Source organism: Bos indicus, chromosome 10 (assembly GCF_029378745.1).
Source record: "Bos indicus isolate NIAB-ARS_2022 breed Sahiwal x Tharparkar chromosome 10, NIAB-ARS_B.indTharparkar_mat_pri_1.0, whole genome shotgun sequence".
Lineage (NCBI taxonomy): Eukaryota > Metazoa > Chordata > Mammalia > Artiodactyla > Bovidae > Bos > Bos indicus.
In genome coordinates, this window is record NC_091769.1 from 72,136,854 (window position 1) to 72,159,556 (window position 22,703).

General features: G+C 37.3%; 1 protein-coding gene across 3 annotated transcripts in view; it reads left to right on the top strand.

Moving 5' to 3' along the window:
- The window catches only part of PCNX4 (pecanex 4), a 66,111-nt gene that overhangs the window by 29,047 nt on the left and 14,361 nt on the right, over positions 1-22,703 (top strand). For 2 of the 3 annotated variants that reach the window (XM_019969007.2, XM_019969009.2), the window contains 3 exons: positions 187-1,217; positions 1,581-1,767; positions 8,917-9,652. In XM_019969007.2, the coding sequence (XP_019824566.2) occupies positions 187-1,217; positions 1,581-1,767; positions 8,917-9,168 (1,470 nt within the window). In that variant the 3' untranslated portion in view covers positions 9,169-9,652. Of the gene's footprint in view, positions 1-186; positions 1,218-1,580; positions 1,768-8,916; positions 9,653-22,703 lie in introns of those variants that run through there. The other variant, XM_019969008.2, reaches the window with a different exon arrangement.

A 22,703-nucleotide genomic window follows, 5' to 3' on the forward strand; every position in this document is an offset into this window, starting at 1 on the left:
TTCCTTAACCAACATAAAGTGTGTCATTAAGTTTGAATTAATATGTAGCTATCAGGTTAAATAATTTTTTTTCATTTTATATATTTTTATTATGAGAATGCAATCCATGAACAGTTATAAAACTGGTTACTTTTCTTTTTGTAAGAAGTGATCATAACCTCAAGTACTTTTTAATTTCTTCTTTAGGGGTTAGAATTGCAAGAGACATCCTGTCACACTGCTGAAGCTCGAAGAGTTGACGAAGTTTTTGAAAGTGCCTTTGAACAAGAAGAATATGTAAAACTATGTTCCATTAATGAACACTTTGGAAATGTTTTGACACCCTGTACTGTGTTGCCTGTGAAACTCTATTCTGATGCCAGGAATGTCCTGTCTGGCATAATTGATTCTCATGATAACTTAAAAGAATTTAAATGTGACCTTGTTAAAGTACTTGTATGGATACTTGTTCAGTACTGTTCTAGAAGGCCTAGCATGCTGGAGAATGTTCACAAAACTGAAAATAAAGGAAAAGCATCTCTAATAATCCTGCCTGCTTTGAATACTGAACCACAAACTGAATCTCCAGAAGACACAGATAGTTTAAATTCAGAAAATTTGGATGATTGGTCTGATGATGTTTTTGGCGAAGAGCCAACTATCAAAAAAGGAAAAGATGAAAAAGATCAGTTGAAAGTATTGCCAGGTATAAATTTGCCTATTCCCGGATCAGTAGAATCACAGAATGTTGAAAGTCATTCTACAAACACCGAAAAGAGTCTTTACCAAGCAGTTGCACTTGGATACCCTGCCATTGACAAAGGAAAACAGGAAGCGATGGCATTTATCCCTCTCATGGAGTTCAGTTGTTCTCATTCTCACTTATTAAGCTTGCCTGAAGAGTGGATGTCTAACTGTTTGCCTGATTCTAAAATGAAGGAGATGAGTTCATTATTTCCAGAAGACTGGTACCAGTTTATTTTAAGGCAGTTGAAATGTTTTCCTTCAAAAGAAAATGCCTCAAATGTAGTGGAAGAAATTGCAAAGGACAGAGTTCTAAAAGACTTTTATGTTCATGCAGTAATGACTTGTTACTTTAGTTTGTTTGGGGTAGACAATATGATTCCTAGTCCTGGTCATATATTGAGAGTTTACAGTGGTGTTTTGCCTTGGTCTCTTGCCTTGGATTGGCTCACAGAAAAACCAGACCTGTTCCAACTAGCCCTGAAAGCTTTCAGGTAGTTTATTTTGATTACATACAAGTTTTAATATTGGCGGGAAAATGTTGATTTTTTTAAAAAATAACTTAAAAAAAAATAACTTAGAAGGAGATGCTCTTCCATTTTTAATTTTAAAAAATGATCACTTTCCCAAAAATGAAAAAAAAATGCTTGGTATGTACTATGATTATATCAGGAATACACTTAAACATTATGTACTACTTTTTTTTTATATGGAGCATCTATGTTTTGTATGGCTTTCTGGATTTTTTTGCTTTAACTCTTATCATGTCTCTTTTTCTCTGAAATATGTATGATTGTAATTTAATATCTTAAAAATATTGATCAAACTTAAAATTCTTTGTGTCTCCATTTTTTAAGGTACACTCTGAAACTAATGATCGATAAAGCAAGTTTGGGTCCAATAGAAGACTTTAAAGAGTTGATTAACTGCCTTGAAGAATATGAAAGTGACTGGTACATAGGTTTGGTATCTGATGAAAAGTGGAAGGAAGCAGTTTTACAAGAAAAACCATACTTGTTTTCTCTGGGATATGATCCTAATATGGTAAGGTTAAAAATGTGTTCTTAAACATTTTTGAATATAAATCTTAAAGAATAGAAATCAGTTATAAAGTATTTAACCTCAGTGATGGAGATAACGTTCTAGGTATAAATATATCGATTATATTGGGACTTCCCTGGTGGTCAAGTGGTTAAGACTCCATACTCCCAATGTAGGCAGCACAGGTTCAACCCTGGTTGGGGAACTAAAATCCCACATGCCACACAGTACAGCCAAAAATTAAAAGAATAAATAATCAACATCCTAAAAGAAAGGGCAGATTCTTAGAAAGGTACAATCTCCCAAGACTGAACCAGAAACACAAACTATGAACTGAGATTGAAACTGTGATTTTAAAATGCACAAGAAACAGAAGTTCAAGACCAGATAGCTTCACAGGTAAATTCTGTCATTTAGAGAAGAGGTCACACCTATCCATCTGAAACTCTTCCAGAAAATTGCAGAGGAAGGAACACTGCTAAGCTCATTCTGTGAGGCCACCACCTGATACCCAAACCAGACAAAGATACCATTAAAAAAAAAAAAAAAAAAAACAGGCCAGAACAAAAACTCTAGATTCCTGGTTGGTGACCTCATCAATGTACTGGAAGGATAAGGCACCTTGACTCCATAGGGAGAGGGCTTGGAAGCTCTGCAGAACCTCCCAGACCTCATCCAAAACTACAAGTGTCTTTAACAAGATTCTCCCTCTACCAGTGGTTAATGACTGGGACACCTTAACAAGGAGGAACCTCCACAATAAAGAAGAACCACAAACTTCCAGCATACAGAAAGGCCACCCCAAACACAGCAACCTAAATAAGATGAAAAGGCAGAGAAATATTCAGCAGGTAAAGGAACATGATCAAATCCCACCAAACCAAACAAAAGAGGAGGAGATAGGGAGTCTAACTGAAAAAGAATTCAGAATATTGATAGTAAAAATGATGCAAAATTTTGAAAACAAAATAGAGTTACAGGTAAATAGTCTGGAGACAAGGATTGAGAAGATGCAAGAAAAGTTTAACAAGGACCTAGAAGAAATAAATAGTAATGAATAATGCAGTAACTGAGATCAAAAGCATTCTGGAGGGAACCAACAGTAGAATAACTGAGGCAGAAGATAGGATAAGTGAGGTGGAAGATAGAATGGTGGAAATAAATGAAGCAGAGAGGAAAAAAGAATTAAATGAGGACAACCTCAGAGACCTCTGGCACAATGTTAAATACCCCAACATTCAAATCATAGGAGTCCCAGGAGAAGACAACAAAAAGAAAGGCCATGAGAAAATACTTGAGGAGATAATAGTTGAAAACTTCCCTAAAATGGAGAAGGAAATAGCTACCCAAGTCCAAGAAACCCAGAGAGTCCCAAAGAGGATAAACCCAAGGTGAAACACCCCAAGACACATATTAATCAAGTTAACAAAGATCAAACACAACAAATATTAAAAGCAGTAAGGGAAAAGCAACAAATAACCCACAAGGGGATTCCCATAAGGATAACAGCTGATCTTTCAATAGAAACTCTTCAAGGCAGAAGGGAATAGCAGGACATACTTAAAGTGATGAAAGAGAAAAACTTACAAACCAGATTACTGTACCCAGCAAGGGTCTCATTCACATATGAAGGAGAGATCAAAAGCTTTACAGATAAGCAAAAGCTCAGAGAATTCAGCACCACCACACCAGCTCTTCAGCAAATGCTAAAGGATCTTCTCTGGACAGGAAACATAGAAAAGGTTTATAAACTCAAACCCAAAACAACAAAGTAAATGACAATAGGATCATACTTATCAATAATTACCTTAAACGTAAATGGGTTGAATGCCCCAACCAAAAGACAAAGACTGGCTGAATGGATACAAAAAACAACCCCTATATATGCTGTCTACAAGAGACCCACCTTAAACCTAGGGACACATACAGACTTAAAGTGAAGGGCTAGAAAAAGATATTTCATGCAAATGGAGACCAAAAGAAAGCAGGATTAGCAATACTCATATCAGATAAAATAGACTTTGAAATAAAGGCCATGAAAAGAGACAAAGAAGGACACTACATAATGATCAAAGGATCAATCCAAGAAGATATAACAATTATAAATATATATGCACCCAACATAGGAGCACCACAATATGTAAGGCAAATGCTAACAAATATGGAAGGGAAAATTAACAGTAACATAATAATAGTGGGAGACTTTAATACCCCACTCACACCTATGGATAGATCAACTAAACAGAAAATTAGCAAGGAAACACAAACTTTAAATGATACAATGGACCAGTTAGACCTAATTGATATCTATAGGACATTTCACCCTAAAACAATGAATTTCACCTTTTTCTCAAGTGCACACAGAACCTTCTCCAGGATCACATCCTGGGCCATAAATCTAGCCTTGGTAAATTCAAAAAAATTGAAATCATCTCAAACATCTTTTCTGATCACAATGTGGTAAGATTAGATGTCAACTACAGGGGAAGAAAAACTATTAAAAATACAAACATATGGATCTAAACAACATACTTCTGAATAACCAACAAATCACAGAAGAAATCAAAAAAGAAATCAAAATATGCATAGAAACGAATGAAAATGAAAACACAACAACCCAAAACCTATGGGATTCAGTAAAAGCAGTGCTAAGGGGAAGGTTCATAGCAATACAAGCATACTTCAAGGAACAGGAGAGAAAACAAATAACCTAACTCTATACCTAAAACAACTAGAAAAGGAAGAAATTAAGAACCCCAGTGTTAGTAGAAGGAAAGAAATCACAAAAATTAGGGCAGAAATAAACGCAAAAGAAACAAAAGAGACCATAGCAAAAATCAACAAAACTAAAAGCTGGTTCTTTAGAAGTTAAATAGACAAACCATTAGCCTGACTCATCAAGAAACAAAGGGAGAAGAATCAAATCAACAAACTTATAAATGAAAATGGAGAAATCACAACAACACAGAAATACAAACGATCATAAGAGACTACTATCAGCAACTATATGCCAATAAAATGGACAACTTGGAAGAAATGGACAAATTCTTAGAAAACTATAACTTTCCAAAACTGAACCAGGAAGAATTAGAAAATCTTAACAGACCCACCACAAGGACAGAAATCGAAACAGTAATCAGAAATCTTCCAACAAACAAAAGCCTAGGACCAGATGGCTTCACAGCTGAATCCTACCAAAAATTTAGAGAAGAGCTAACACCTATTCTACTCAAACTCTTCCAGAAAATTGCACAGAAAGGTAAACTTCCAAACTCATTCTATGAGGCCACCATCACCCTAATACCAAAACCAGACAAAGATGCCACAAAAAAAGAAAACTACAGGCCAGTATCACCGATGAACATAGATGCAAAAATCCTTAATAAAATTCTAGCAAACAGAATCCAACAACATATTAAAAAGATCATACATCATGATCCAAGTGGGCTTTATCCCAAGGATGCAAGGATTCTTCAATATTCACAAATCAATCAATGTGATACACATTAGCAAAAGATAAAAACCATATGATTATCTCAATAGATGCAGAGAAAGCCTTTGACAAAATTCAGTATCCAAAAAAAAAAAAAAAAATTCAACATCCATTTATGGTAAAAACCCTCCAGAAAGCAGGCATAGAAGGAACATACCTCAACATATAAAAGCCATATATATGATAAACCTACAGCAAACATTTCCCCTAAAGTCAGGAACAAGACAAGGATGCCCACTCTCACCACTACTATTCAACATAGTTTTGGCCACAGCAATCAGGGAAGAAAAAGAAATAAAAGGAATCCAGATTGGAAAAGAAGAAGTAAAACTCTCACTGTTTGCAGATGACATGATCCTCTGCATAGAAAATCCTAAAGACTCCACCAGAAAATTACTAGAGCTAATCAATGAATACAGTAAAGTTGCAGGATATAAAATTAACACACAGAAATCCCTTGTATTCCTATACACTAACAATGAGAAAACAGAAATTAAGGAAACAGTTCCATTCAGCATTGCAATGAAAAGAATAAAATACTTAGGAATAAATCTACCTAAAGAAACAAAAGACCTATCTATAGAAAACTATAAAACACTGAAGAAAGAAATCAAAGATGACACAAATAGATGGAGAAATATACCATGTTCATGAATCGAAAGAATCAATATAGTGAAAATTAGTATACTACCCAAAGCAATCTATAGATTCAGTGCAATCCCTAATCAAGCTACCAATGGGATTTTCCAGAGAATTAGAACAAATAATTTCACAATTTCTATGGAATTACAAAAAACCTCGAATAGCCAAAGCAATCTTGAGGAAGAATGGAAGTGGAGGAATCAATCTGCCTGACCTCAGGCTATACTACAAAGCAGCAGTCATCAAGACAGTATGGTACTGGCACAAAGACAGAAACATAGATCAGTGGAACAAAATAGAAAGCCCAGAGATAAATCCACGCACCTATGGACACCTTATCCTTGACAAAGGAGGCAAGAATATACAATGGAGAAAAGACAATCTCTTTAACCTCTTTAACAGTGCTGGGGAAACTGGTCAACCACTTGTAGAAGAATGAAACTAGAACACTTTCTAACAGCATACACAAAAATAAACTAAAAATGGATTAAAGATCTAAATGTAAGACCAGAAACTATAAAACTCCTAGAGGAAAACATATGCAAAACACTCTGACATAAATCATAGCAGGATTATCTATGACCCACCTCCCAGAGTAATGGAAATAAAAGCAAAAATAAACAAATGGGACCTAATTAATCTTAAATGCTTTTGCACAACAAAAGAAACTAGAAGCAAGGTGAAAAGATAACCTTCAGAATGGGAGAAAATAATAGCAAATGAAGCAACTGACAAAGAATTAATCTCAAAAATATATAAGCAACTCCTGAAGCTCAATTCCAGAAAAATAAGTGACCCAATCCAAAAATGGGCCAAAGAACTAAACAGACATTTCTCCAAAGAAGAGATACAAATGGCTAACAAACACATGAAAAGAGGATGCTCAACATCACTCATTATCAGAGAAATGCAAATCAAAACCACAATGAGGTACCATCTCACGCTGGACAGCATGGCAGCTATCAAAAAGTCTACAAATAACAAATGCTGGAGAAGGTGCGGAGAAAAAGAACCCTCTTACACTGTTGGTGGGAATGCAAACTAGTACAGCCACTATGGAGAACAATGTGGAGATTCCTTAAAAAACTGGAAATAGAACTGCCATACGACCCAGCAATCCCACTGCTGGGCATACACACCAAGGAAACCAGAATTGAGAGAGACACGTGTACCCCAGTGTTCATTGCAGCACTGTTTACAATAGCCAGGACATGGAAGCAACCTAGATGTCCATCGGCATATGAATGGATAAGAAAGTTGTAGTACCAAAAAAAGAAAGCTGTGGTACATATACACAATGGAATATTACTCAACTGTTAAAAAGAATGCATTTGAATCAGTTCTAATGAGGTGGATGTAACTGGAACCTATTATACAGAGTGAAGTAAGTCAGAAAGAAAAGCACCAAAACAATATATTAACTCATATATATGGAATTTAGAAAGATGGTAATGATGACCCTATATGTGATACACAGATGTAAAGAACAGACTATTGGACTTTGTAGGAGAAGGTGAGGGTGGGATGATTTGAGAGACTAGCATTGAAACATGAATATTATCATATGTGAAATAGATCACCAGTCCAGGTTTGATGCATGAGGCAGGTGCTCAGGGTTGGTGCACTGGGATAACCCTGAGGGATGGGATGGGAAGGCAGTGGGAGGGAGGGTAAGGATGGGGAACACATGTACACCCATGGCTGATTCATGTCAATGTATGGCAAAAACCACCACAGTATTGTAATTAGCCTCCAAAAAAATAAAACAGGCCAGTATCAATGATGAACATAGATGTAAAAATTTTCATTGAAATACTAGTCCACTTATCCCAACAATACATTTAGAAGATCATATACCATGATCAAGTGGGATTTTTCTGAGGAATGCAAGGATTCTTTAATATCCACAAAAAAATAAATGTGATACACTACATTAACAAATTAAAATATTTGATAATCTCAATAAATGCAGAAAAGGGTTTTGACAAAATTCACCATCCATTTATGGTAAATACTTTCCAGAAGGTAGGGGTATAAAGGGAACATACCTCAACATAATAAAGGCCACATATGACACTCGTAGCTAACATCATACTCATGGTATCAGGGAACATGAAAAATGTTCGGTATTGCCAGTTACTAGAGAAACATAAATCAAAACTGCAATGAGATATCACCTCAGACCAGTCAAAATAGCGAATATCAAAAAAATCCACAAATAATAAATGCTGGAGAGAGTGTGGAGAGTTCAAGGAACCCTCTTATATTGTTGGTGGGGAGGTAAATAGGTACAGCCACTATGGAGAGCAATACAAAAGTTCCTTAAAGAACTAAAAATAGTTACCATATGATCCAGTAATCCTAGTCCTGGACATATATCTGAAAGAAGACAAAAACTCTAATCAAGAAGATCCATGCACCCTAGTGTTATAGCAGCACTCTTTACCAATAGCCAAGACATGGAAGCAACCTAAATATCCACTGACAGCTGAATGGATAAAGATGTACACACACACGAATACTACTCAACCATTAGTGGTTGCTTATGACTGGGGGAATTAGGGATAGGAGGGTGATAGCTTAAGAGTACAGTTTCTTTTTGAGGTCCTGAAAATATCCAGAAATTGTGAAGATGGTTACACATATCTGAATATACTAAAACACCATTAAATTATTTGGAATATGAAATATATCTCAATAATTGGATGATTGTTCACTGACTAATATTTATGACTTACATTTTGCTGAGGCCACATGGAGTGAGGGAATAGAGAAGAAAGTAAGAAGTGAGTACAGTGTCTGTCAGGAAATTTTTTTATTTCACGCTTAGTCGGAGAGCAACCAAATAGAAGTGATTCTTGATTTTGAAGACAAGCAACTCGTGTACATTTTGATATACCACTTTCTATTTAAGTTTGCTTAACTACAATGGAGTTTTTCTCTAAGTTTATAAATAAAGGCCTGAATATAATCTTCTCTTCTTTTTCTTTGCCTCCAACCTCCTTTCTTCTTTACAGGGAGTTTACACTGGGAGAGTACTTACCCTTCAAGAATTATTGATCCATGTTGGGAAGTTAAATGCTGAAGCTGTTAGAGGTCAGTGGGCCAATCTTTCATGGGAATTGCTTTATGCCACAAATGATGATGAGGAACGTTATAGTATACAAGCTCATCCACTACTTTTAAGGAACCTTACAATACAAGCAGCTGATCCTCCCCTGGGATATCCAATTTATTCTTCAAAACCTCTCCATATACATTTGGTTTAGAGGCCATTTGACTTGTAAATGTATTGTGAGCAAATGAGATGTGTTTATTTTTTCATTCTAGAAAAGTTATCATTGTGATTCCTTGTACTTCACTGGACTTCCCTCTCTCCTCCCACAAGTCAGATGCCTGAGAAAAGCTAAGCTCTATAAAGTTGATTTTCTTAGATAACGTAGTGGTATAAAACAACAACTTTATGTATAACATAAAAGTTAGAATTAGTTGGCCAATATTTGTGCCCTATGGATTGTGGTAGGCTTTGGTAAATATAAAACATTTGTATAAGATTATAAAATGAATTTTTTAATGCTTTCTTTAATGTGTGATAAGTGACTTGCCTTAGAGTAGTCAACAACTATGTAATTTTTACATGCTTAAAAGATATACATATCAGTGTTTTTTATGTAATAATAATGGATCCTACTGAAGGTTACAAAATGTATATATATTTATTTGAAATATATTAAATTTTATAGTATTTTCAAACTTTGTGCTATTTATTTTAACATTTAACATGCTCTGAATGTTTTCATATAATCTATTCAGTTTCTTTTCATATACTTCAATTCAGAAACCTTAAAAACTTTGAATAAAGTCTCTTCCAAAAATTTTTAAAATTTTTTTCTAAATATCCTTTTGATATATTTAAAAGGAAAAGGGTTCATCCCATTCATCATGTGAATACTTAGCAGAATTAGCAACATTAAGGTAATCTGATTATGACTGTTAGAGGCCATTCTGTAGATCTGGCTCATTGTGCATTTCTTTTCCACTGAATATACTGATTCTGAAGAATCACTTGCCCAATACGACTACCAGTTACTATTGTCTTAAGTTGTTTGAACTCAAGCCAAAAACAGATAGGAGAAAAATTTTCATAATGTGATCAGGATTTTATTTTCATTCTTTTGCTGCTTAGGAACTTTTTACAGGAACTTACAAGGAGGATAAATAATGAATCTGCATCATTTGAGATGAATTTTCTCTACACCTTTATTTTCCTCTATGTTGTTGTTCAGTCTCTCAGTCGTGTCCAACTCTTTGTGACCCCATGGATTGCAGCATACCAGGCTTCCCTGTCCTTTACAAACTCCCAGAGCTTGCTCAAACTCATGTCCATTGAGTTGGTGATGGCATCCAACCATCTAATTCTCTGTCATCCCCTTCTCCTCCTGCCTTCAGTCTTTCCCAGCATTAGGGTCTTTTCTCATGAGTCAGCTCTTCACATCAGATGGCCAAAGTATTGGAGCTTCAGCTTCAGCATCAGTCCTTCCAATGAATATTCAGTACTGATTTCCTTTAGGATGGACTGGTTGGATCTCCTTGTAGTCCAAGGGACTCTCAAGAGTCTTCTCCAACACCACAGTTCAAAAACATCAATTCTTTGGCACTCAGCCTTCTTTATGGTCCAACTCTGGAAAAACCATAGCTTTGATATATGGACCTTTGTTGGCAAAGTAATGTCTCTGCTTTTTAATATACTGTCATATTTTTAATATGGTGGTCATAGCTTTTCTTCCAAGGAGCAAGCATTTTTTAATTTCACGGCTGCAGTCACCATCTGCAGTGATTTTTGAGCCCAAGAAAATAAAGTCTCTCACTGTTTCAGTTGTTTCCCCATCTATTTGCCATGAAGTGATGGGACCAGATGCCATGAGCTTAGTTTTCTGAATGTTGAATTTTAAGCCAACTTTTTCACTGTCCTTTCACCTTCATCAAGAGGCTCTTTAGTTCCTCTTCACTTTCTGCCATAAGAGTGGTGTCATCTGCAGTTCTGAGGTTATTGATATTTCTCCTGGCAATCTTGATTCCAGCTATGCTTCATCCAGCCCAGCATTTTGTATGATGTACTCTGCATATAAGTTAAATAAGCAGGGTGACAATATACAGCCTTGACGTATTCCTTTCCCAATTTGGAACCAGTCCATTGTTCCATGTCTGGTTCTAGCTGTTACTTCTTGACCTGCATACAGATTTCTCAGGATGCAAGTAAGGCAGTCTGGTATTCCCATCTCTTTAAGAATCTTCCACAGTTTGTTGAGATCCACACAGTCAAAGGCTTTAGCGTAATCAAAGATGCAGATGTTTTCCTGAAATTCTCTTGCTTTTTCTATAATCCAACGAATGTGGCAATTTGATCTCTGGTTCCTCTGCCTTTTCTAAATCCAGCTTGAACATCAGGAAGTTCTTGGTTCACGTACTGTTGAAGCCTAGCTTGGAGAATTTTGAGCATTACTTTACTAGTATGTGAAATGAATGCAATTGTGCAGGAGTTTGAACATTCTTTGGCATTGCCTTTCTTTGAGATTGGAATGAAAACTGACCTTTTCCAGTCCTGTGGCTGTTGCTGAGTTTTCCAAATTTCCTGGCATATTCAGTGCAGCACTTTCACAGTAGCATCATAGGATTTGAAATAGCTCAGCTGGAATTCCATCACCTCTACTAGCTTTGTTTGTAGTGATGCTTCCTAAGGACTACTTCACTTTGCATTCCAGAATATCTGGCTCTAGGTGAGTGATCACACCATCATGGTTATCTGGGTCATTAAGATATCTTTTGCATAGTTGGTCTGTGTATTCTTGCCACCTTTTCTTAATATCTTCTGCTTCTGTTACGCCCATACCATTTCTGTCCTTTATTGTGCCTTTATTCTACCTTTATTCTGTCCTTTATTGTTTTCATCTATAGTATCCTTTATTTAGTCTGTAGTAGCCTCCTGGCTTGGGAGTACAATAATACATTCTCTATAGTAATGACTGAAATTATTTGAAATGTACCAATTAGGTTTTTATTACTCTTATTCCTTTATTATGTGGAACAGTTCAGTACAGCAATGTTAAAGGATACTTCTTTGGACTAATTTCAGTTAATGAATTCACAAGATTTGTGTGTTAGTCATTTTGGGGAAAGCAATATAGTATAGTTATTAAAATGGGATTTGGTGTTACATCTGAGTTTGGATCTCAGGCTTATGATTTATGTAATTGAGATGTATTAGCTGGAAAAAAAAATACATATATATACATATAGACAGAGAAGTCTGGCGGGCTACAGTCCATGGAGTTGCAAAAGTTGAACACGACTCAGTAACTAAACAGCAACAGTACATACATACACACACACATATATTTATTATGTATATATCTTTTTTGTCACTGACGGAAATTTTCTCATATCATTAAGAAACACTAATTATCCGTTTTAGTGATCATATAACTTTGATAGATATAAATAACAGAGTATTAGAGTATCCCTCAAATAATAGGCATTTTAAGTGGTTTAAAGATTTACACTACTATAATAGTGCCATGCCACGCTTTCCCTTTACCATGGATTCTTCTCAAACTGCCACAATGTCTCCATTCATTCATGGCCAAGTTTTCTCACCTTCATTCACTTATCAAAGTGTTCCTGTTTGGATTCCATTTCTACTGTTCCCCCAAAATAAAGTTTTTATTAAACTCATTATTTACTTTCATATCATCAAACCAACTACAGTTGACCCTTGAACAACGTAGGTTTGAACTGTGCAGGTTCACTTGTACATGGATTCTTTTCATTAGTAAATGCTAAGCTACTACAGGTCTGAAATCGTTTTCATGGAAACATAGGGCCTACTATAAATTATATACAGCACTGTTCAAGGGTGCACTATAGTTACTTTTATGTTCCTGTCTTTTTTTTTTTTTTTTAAACTTTACATAATTGTATTAGTTTTGCCAAATATCAAAATGAATCCATCACAGGTATACATGTGCTCCCCATCCTGAACCCTCCTCCCTCCTGCCTCCCCATACCATCCCTCTGGGTCGTCCCAGTGCACTAGCCCCAAGCATCCAGTATCGTGCATTGAACCTGGACTGGCATCTCGTTTCATACATGATATTTTACATGTTTCAATGCCATTCTCCCAAATCTTCCCACCCTCTCCCTCTCCCACAGAGTCCATAAGACTGTTCCATACATCAGCGTCACTTTTGCTGTCTCGTACACAGGGTTATTGTTATCATCTTTCTAAATTCCATATATATGCGTTAGTATACTGTATTGGTGTTTTTCCTTCTGGCTTACTTCACTCTGTATAATAGGCTCCAGTTTCATCCACCTCATTAGAACTGATTCAAATGTATTCTTTTTAATGGCTGAGTAATACTCCATTGTGTATATGTACCACAGCTTTCTTATCCATTCATCTGCTGATGGACATCTAGGTTGCTTCCATGTCCTGGCTATTATAAACAGTGCTGCGATGAACATTGGGGTACATGTGTCTCTTTCCCTTCTGGTTTCCTCAGTGTGTATACCCAGCAGTGGGACTGCTGGATCATAAGGCAGTTCTATTTCCAGTTTTTTAAGGAATCTCCACACTGTTCTCCATAGTGGCTGTACTAGTTTGCATTCCCACCAACAGTGTAAGAGGGTTCCCTTTCCTCCACACCCTCTCCAACATTTATTATTTGTAGACTTTTGGATCGCAGCCATTCTGACTGGTGTGAAATGGTACCTCATAGTGGTCTTGATTTGCATTTCTCTGATAATGAGTGATGTTGAGCATCTTTTCATGTGTTTGTTAGCCATCTGTATGTCTTCTTTGGAGAAATGTCTATTTAGTTCTTTGGCCCATTTTTTGATTGGGTCATTTATTTTTCTGGAGTTGAGCTGGAGGAGTTGCTTGTTTATTTTTGAGATTAGTTGTTTGTCAGTTGCTTCATTTGCTATTATTTTCTCCCATTCTGAAGGCTGTCTTTTCACCTTGCTGACAGTTTCCTTTGATGTGCAGAAGCTTTTAAGGTTAATTAGGTCCCATTTGTTTATTTTTGCTTTTATTTCCGATATTCTGGGAGGTGGGTCATAGAGGATCCTGCTGTGATGTATGTTGGAGAGTGTTTTGCCTATGTTCTCCTCTAGGAGTTTTATAGTTTCTGGTCTTATGTTTAGATCTTTAATCCATTTTGAGTTTATTTTTGTGTATGGTGTTAGAAAGTGTTCTAGTTTCATTATTTTACAAGTGGTTGACCAGTTTTCCCAGCACCACTTGTTAAAGAGATTGTCTTTAATCCATTGTATATTCTTGCCTCCTTTGTCAAAGATAAGGTGTCCATATGTGCGTGGATTTATCTCTGGGCTTTCTATTTTGTTCCATTGATCTATATTTCTGTCTTTGTGCCAGTACCATACTGTCTTGATAACTGTGGCTTTGTAGTAGAGCCTGAAGTCAGGTAGGTTGATTCCTCCAGTTCCATTCTTCTTTCTCAAGATCGCTTTGGCTGTTCGACGTTTTTTGTATTTCCATACAATTGTGAAATTATTTGTTCTAGCTCTGTGAAGAATACTGTTGGTAGCTTGATAGGGATTGCATTGAATCTATAGATTGCTTTGGGTAGTATACTCATTTTCAGTATATTGATTCTTCCAATCCATGAACATGGTATATTTCTCCATCTATTAGTGTCCTCTTTGATTTCTTTCACCAGTGTTTTATAGTTTTCTATATATAGGTCTTTAGTTTCTTTAGGTAGATATATTCCTAAGTATTTTATTCTTTCCGTTGCAATGGTGAATGGAATTGTTTCCTTAATTTCTCTTTCTGTTTTCTCATTATTAGTGTATAGGAATGCAAGGGATTTCTGTGTGTTGATCTTATATCCTGCAACTTTACTATAGTCATTGATTAGTTCTAGTAATTTTCTGGTGGAGTCTTTAGGGTTTTCTATGTAGAGGATCATGTCATCTGCAAATAGTGAGAGTTTTACTTCTTCTTTTCCAATTTGGATTCCTTTTATTTCTTTTTCTGCCCTGATTGCTGTGGCCAAAACTTCCAAAACTATGTTGAATAGTAATGGTGAAAGTGGGCACCCTTGTCTTGTTCCTGACTTTAGAGGAAATGCGTTCAATTTTTCACCATTGAGGATAATGTTTGCTGTGGGTTTGTCATATATAGCTTTTATTATGTTGAGGTATGTTCCTTCTATTCCTGCTTTCTAGAGAGTTTTTATCATAAATGGGTGTTGAATTTTGTCAAAGGCTTTCTCTGCATCTATTGAGATAATCATATGGTTTTTATTTTTCAATTTGTTAATGTGGTGTATTACATTGATTGATTTGCGGATATTGAAGAATCCTTGCATCCCTGGGATAAAGCCCACTTGGTCATGGTGTATGATCTCTTTAATGTGTTGTTGGATTCTGGTTGCTAGAATTTTGTTAAGGATTTTTGCATCTATGTTCATCAGTGATATTGGCCTGTAGTTTTCTTTTTTTGTGGGATCTTTGTCAGGTTTTGGTATTAGGGTGATGGTGGCCTCATAGAATGAGTTTGGAAGTTTACCTTCCTCTGCAATTTTCTGGAAGAGTTTGAGCAGGATAGGTGTTAGCTCTCCTCTAAATTTTTGGTAGAATTCAGCTGTGAAGCCATCTGGACCTGGACTTTTGTTTGCTGGAAGATTTTTGATTACAGTTTCAATTTCCGTGCTTGTGATGGGTCTGTTAAGATTTTCTATTTCTTCCTGGTCAAGTTTTGGAAAGTTGTACTTTTCTAAGAATTTGTCCATTTCTTCCACGTTGTCCATTTTATTGGCATATAATTGTTGATAGTAGTCTCTTATGATCCTTTGTATTTCTGTGTTGTCTGTTGTGATCTCTCCATTTTCATTTCTAATTTTATTGATTTGATTTTTCTCCCTTTGTTTCTTGATGAGTCTGGCTAATGGTTTGTCAATTTTATTTATCCTTTCAAAGAACCAGCTTTTGGTTTTGTTGATTTTTGCTATGGTCTCTTTTGTTTCTTTTGCATTTATTTCTGCTCTAATTTTTAAGATTTCTTTCCTTCTACTAACCCTGGGGTTCTTCATTTCTTCCTTTTCTAGTTGCTTTAGGTGTAGAGTTAGGTTATTTATTTGACTTTTTTCTTGTTTCTTGAGGTGTGCCTGTATTGCTATGAACTTTCCCCTTAGGAGTGCTTTTACCGTGTCCCACAGGTTTTGGGTTGTTGTGTTTTCATTTTCATTCGTTTCTATGCATTTTGATTTCTTTTTTGATTTCTTCTATGATTTGTTGGTTATTCAGCAGCGTGTTGTTCAGCCTCCATATGTTGGAATTTTTAATAGTTTTTCTCCTGTAATTGAGATCTAATCTTACTGCATTGTGGTCAGAAAAGATGCTTGGAATGATTTCTATTTTTTTGAATTTACCAAGGCTAGCTTTATGGCCCAGGATGTGATCTATCCTGGAGAAGGTTCCATGTGCGCTTGAGAAAAAGGTGAAATTCATTGTTTTGGGATGAAATGTCCTATAGATATCAATTAGGTCTAACTGGTCTACTGTATCATTTAAAGTTTGTGTTTCCTTGTTAATTTTCTGTTTAGTTGATCTATCCATAGGTGTGAGTGGGGTATTAAAGTCTCCCACTATTATTGTGTTATTGTTAATTTCTCCTTTCATACTTGTTAGTATTTGTCTTACATACTGTGGTGCTCCCGTGTTGGGTGCATATATATTTATCATTGTTATATCTTCTTCTTGGATTGATCCTTTGATCATTATGTAGTGACCTTCTTTGTCTCTCTTCACAGCCTTTGTTTTAAAGTCTATTTTATCTGATATGAGTATTGCTACTCCTGCTTTCTTTTGGTCCCTATTTGCATGGAAAATCTTTTTCCAGCCCTTCACTTTCAGTCTGTATGTGTCCCCTGTTTTGAGGTGGGTCTCTTGTAGACAACATATGTAGGGGTCTTGTTTTTGTATCCATTCAGCCAGTCTTTGTCTTTTGGTTGGGGCATTCAACCCATTTACGTTTAAGGTAATTACTGATAAGTATGATCCCATTGCCATTTACTTTATTGTTTTGGGTTCGAACTTATACACCGTTTTTGTGTTTCCTGTCTAGAGAATATCCTTTAGTATTTGTTGGAGAGCTGGTTTGGTGGTGCAGAATTCTCTCAGCTTTTGCTTGTCTGAAAAGCTTTTGATTTCTCCTTCATACTTGAATGAAATCCTTGCTGGGTACAATAATCTGGGCTGTAGGTTATTTTCTTTCATTGCTTTAAGTATGTCTTGCCATTCCCTCCTGGCTTGAAGAGTTTCTATTGAAAGATCAGCTGTTATCCTTATGGGAATTCCCTTGTGTGTTATTTGTTGTTTTTCCCTTGCTGCTTTTAATATTTGTTCTTTGTGTTTGATCTTTGTTAATTTGATTAATATGTGTCTTGGGGTGTTTCGCCTTGGGTTTATCCTGTTTGGGACTCTCTGGGTTTCTTGGACTTGGGTGATTATTTCCTTCCCCATTTTAGGGAAGTTTTCAACTATTATCTCCTCAAGTATTTTCTCATGGTCTTTCTTTTTGTCTTCTTCTTCTGGGACCTCTATGATTCGAATGTTGTAGCGTTTAATATTGTCCTGGAGGTCTCTGAGATTGTCCTCATTTCTTTTAATTCGTTTTTCTTTTATCCTCTCTGATTCATTTATTTCTACCATTCTATCTTCTAATTCACTAATCCTATCTTCTGCCTCTGTTATTCTACTATTTGTTGCCTCCAGAGTGTTTTTAATTTCATTTATTGCATTATTCATTTTATATTGACTCTCTTTTATTTCTTCTAGGTCCTTGTTAAACCTTTCTTGCATCTTCTCAATCTTAGTCTCCAAGCTATTTATCTGTGATTCCATTTTGATTTCAAGATTTTGGATCAATTTCACTATCATTATTCAGAATTCTTTATCAGGTAGATTCCCTATCTCTTCCTCTTTTGTTTGGTTTGGTGGGCTTTTATCCTGTTCCTTTATCTGCTGGGTATTCCTCTGTCTCTTCATCTTGTTTAAATTGCTGAGTTTGGGGTGTCCTTTCTATATTCTGGCAGTTTGTGGAGTTCTCTTTATTGTGGCTTTTCCTCGCTGTGTGTGGGTTTGTACAGGTGGCTTGTCAAGGCTTCCTGGTTAGGGAAGCTTGTGTCAGTGTTCTGGTGGGTGTCCAGTAATGAGTTATGAGATGTCTATGGTTTGGGGATGACTTTGGGCAGCTTGTATCTTGAAGCTCAGGGCTGTGCTCCTTTGTTGCTGGAGAATTTGCTTGGTATGTCTTGCCCTGGAACTTGTTAGCCCTTGTGTGGTGCTTGGTTTCAGTGTCGGTTTGGAGGCGTTTGATGAGCTCCTGTCAATTAATGTTCCTTGGAGTCAGGAGTTCCCTGGAGTCAGGGTTTGGACTTAAGCCTCCTGCTTCCAGTTATCGGTCTTATTTTTACAGTAGTTTCAAAACTTCTCCTTCTATACAGCACCATTGATAAAACATCTGCGTTAAAGATGAAAAGTTTCTCTACTGTGAGGGTCACTCAGAGAGGTTCACAGCGTTACATGGAGAAGAGAAGAGGGAGGAGGGAGTTAGAGGTGACCCAATTGAGATGAGGTGGAATCAATAGTGGAGAGTGGGGTAGCCAGTAGTCACTTCCTTATGTGCACTCCACAACTGGACCACTCAGAGATGTTCACGGAGTTATACAGAGAAGAGAAGAAGGAGGAAGGAGACAGAGGTGGCCAGAGGGATAAAAGGGGGGAATGAAAAGGAGGGAGACAGATCCAGCCAGTAATCAGTTCCCTAAGTGTTCTCCACCATCTGGAACACACATAAACTCACAGAGTTGGGTAGAGTAGAGAGGGGTTAGGGAGGAGACACAGGCGACCTGGTGGAGAAAAAGGAGAGTCCAAAGGGAGAGAGAGCAGTCAAGCCAGTAATCTCGCTCCGTAGTGAAAAATGGGTCCTGAACATTGGGTTCTTAAAGGTACAAAATTGGTAACAAATACATAAAAGCAAAAATTAAAAATCTAGAGTAGAGTTTGGAATTTCAAAAATACAATGTTAAAAAAAAGGAAGAAGAAACATAAAGAGAGAAAACAAACAAACAAAAACAATGTCGCAAAAATTATAAAGAAAATACAGGTACAAATTTGATATCAAATACCAAAAAGCATAAAATAAAAATCTAGAGTAGAGTTTGGAATTTCAGATATACAATGTTATATAAAAGAAGAGAATGAAACAGAAAAAAAAAAAAAAAGAGTCACAGAAATTATAAAGAAAAACTGTAGGTACAAAATTGATAACATATACCAAAAAGCTAAAATTAAAAAACTAGAGTAGAGTTTGGAATTTCAAAAATACAATGTTAAAAGAAGAAGAAGAAGAAAAAAAAAAACAAGGTCAAAAAATTATAAAATATATATATATGAAGTTTGCTGAAGAAGAAGAAAATTGGGTCTTTTTTTTTTTTTTTTGCAAAGTAATAGGTTATAAAAGTGAAAATTAAAGGAACAATAGAGGACTTAAAAAAAATTTTTTTTAATTAAAAAAAAAAAGAATGATCATAAAAATAGTAAAAATATATCTAGGACTTTCTCTGGTTTTGTTGTATGGTGGGTTCAGTTCATTTTTGGCTAGTTCCTTGGTCCGACTTATATTTCTCAAGATCTATAGGCCCCTTCCTATGTAGTCCGTAGTAACCACGGGGTTTTAATCTATTGCCTGTAGCTTCCAAGGCATTTCCCTCTGTTATAACTTCTGTTTGCTGGTCTCTTCAGTGTCTGGCTTCCGTCCTGACACAAAGGAGACGGTGGGGGAAACTTTTTTTTTTTTTTTTTAGGCTCACTTGTTCAGTCGCGCTGTGGGGAGGGAGGGAGGGATGCTGCAAACAAATAGCACTGGCGTGCGCTCGCAGTGCCTCAGCCACACTGGGTCTGCCCCCATTCACGGCGTGTGTAGCCTCCCTGCCCACACTGCTCGGGCTCTAGGTTGTTCCGCTGAGAACAATCCGAGGCCGGCCCTGGGCTGCATGTACCTCCCAGGTCCAAGCCGCTCAGGTTCAGGCACTCGGGTAGTCCTGAGAGGCGCAAACTCTGTTGGGCCTGCATTTTGTGCTCTTCCCAGGTCCAAGCAGCTCAGGTGATGAGGTGTTTGGCGAACGCCAATGCTGCGACTTATCGCCTCCCCGCCACTCAGTTATCTGGGTGTAAAACCGGCGCACCTTCTCAGGCAGATGTTGACCGTCCAGACCCCCAAGAAGTTTTAGTTAGCAAAGAAGCCTGCTTACAGTTTTATAGATAATGTCTCTCTGGGGCTGCGATTGTCCCCTGCCAGCTCTGGCTGCCTGTTACCGGAGGGGGAAGGTCTGCAGCCGGCTATCTCTGTTAAGTCCTTTGTTCCGTGCGCGGGCCTGGCGGTGTCTTAGGTTGGGGCTGGCTTTTCGCGTGGTAGATATCCCACAGTCTGGTTTGCTAGCCCAAATTATTTCGCTCAGATAGTGCTCAGGGTATTCACGCCAGATTCTTACTCTGAGTGATGCAGCCCCAACGCACCTCCCTGCCCAGCCCCCGCTTGCTAATGGTGCGTGCAGGCGTCTGCGCTGCTTATCCGCTGGGGGAGTTACCGTAGGGCTCGCAATCTGCGAGTTTTAATTGTTTACTTTTTCTCCCTGTTATGTTGCCCTCTGTGCTTCCAAAGCTCGGCACAGATTCGGCAGTGAGAAGGTTTCCTGGTGTTTGGAAACTTCTCTCTTTTTAAGACTCCCTTCCCGGGACGGAACTCTGTCCCTCCCTCTTTGTCTCTTTTTTTTTGTCTTTTATATTTTTTCCTACCTCCTTTCGAAGAGTTGGGTTGCTTTTCTGGGTGCCTGATGTCCTCTGCCAGCATTCAGAAGTTGTTTTGTGGAATTTACTCGACATTTAAATGCTCTTTTGATGAATTTGTGGGGGAGAAAGTGTTCTTCCTGTCCCACTCCTCCGCCATCTTGGCTCCTCCCTCCTATGTTCCTGTCTTATTTGGCAACCCACTCCAGTATTCTTGCCTGGGAAAAACCCGTGGACAGAGGATCCTGGTAGGCTACAGTCCATGGGGTCACAAAGAGTCTGATATGACTGAGCAACTTCACTTTCTTAAGCAGCACTTGACACTTTTGACAACTGCTTGAGTCACCTTCTTTATTTCTTTTGGACTTCCCTGACACCACATGATCTTTATTTTCTTCTTGTCTCCCTGACTACTCCTCAGTCGCCTTTGCTGCTTTTCCTTTTCTGTCTGACCTCTGTCTGAATTTTGGAATTTCTTCATAAATGGTTCAGGCCACCTCTTCTTATTCTACATTTCATCATAGACAATCGCATTCACTCCCAAAACCTTACGTATCATCAATAAATTAATGATGTTCAAATACATGTACTCAACCTCTCTTAGCACTGCATCTGTGTATGTAACCATTTATCTCCATCTGATACAATCAGAATAGCTTGACCTTATTGAACTTGCCCTGAAACCAGCTTCTCTGACTTCCACTTTTAGTAGTACACACATAATTCACATCAAACTTCTCACAGAGAACTGTGGAAGCTGTGCAAAAAAATTTTAAATCTGTGTCAAAAGTATCAGTGAATCAAGAAGACAGTGAAGGATTATATCACCAAGACCCAAGGTAGAATGAAACTTCAAGACCTGAGCTCAGCATTTGAGCTGCTTTTCTTCTAGGAACATTGGCTGATTCAGGAGGAGGTGGCTGGGAAGACAACTAACACTTTTGGCAGACTTCCTACTAAGTTAAAGCATTAAAGATGGAGTCCGGGGCTCTCCAAAGAAGGAGGGTGAAAAAAAAATTGATCAATTTTGAATCTTTGCAATCTTGTCAAGGGGGCTTCCCTGGTAGCTCACCTGGTAAAGAATCTGCCTGCAATGCAGGAGACCCTGGTTTGATTCTGGATCGGGAAGACCTCCTAGAGAAGGAAATGGCAGCCCACTCCAATATTATTGCCTGGAAAATCCCAAGGACAGAGGAGCCTGGTGGGCTCCAGTCCGTTGGGTCACAAAGAGTCAGACACGACTGAACTAAGCCCAAATCTTTTCAAAACTGGATTAAGGTGATCCTGGATTTGTAGTGTACCTAGCTACTACCCTGAGCAAATATAAATCTTCTCTGGACCTTATAATTATTTTTATAATTTTTCATATTTATGTTGGAAAATCTAAAAACACCTGAGGAGATAAGACAACATGATCAAAATCCAAGAAAAACAACAGACAATGGGAACAAACCCACAGGGGTTTATAACTAGAGGTTTGTACCTCTGAATCCCCTTCACCTATTTTGCCCCCTCCCATCAGTCACCTGTTTGTTGTCTGTGGCTATGTGTCTGTTGTTTTGTTTTGTTTTTTAGATTACACATATAAGTGAGATTATGTGGTAGTTTTCTTTGTCTGACACATTTCACTTAGCATAATACCCCTCTAGATCCATCCATGTTGTCTCAAGTGGCAAGATTTTTTTAATGGCCGAGTTATTGCATTGTATCAATATTTATATACCACATTTTCTTTATCCATCAATGGACACAGGTTGCTGCTGAAATTCTCCATCTTGTGTTTCAAAATCTTTAAATAAACCAAACATAGTTTTCCAGCCTGTGTCTAATCGCATTATCTGGGATTCCCTGTGGGCAAAATGAACACTATCTTCTATGCACATAAATTTAAGTGTATCTAAACAGAATTGTGTTATAGTTCATCATT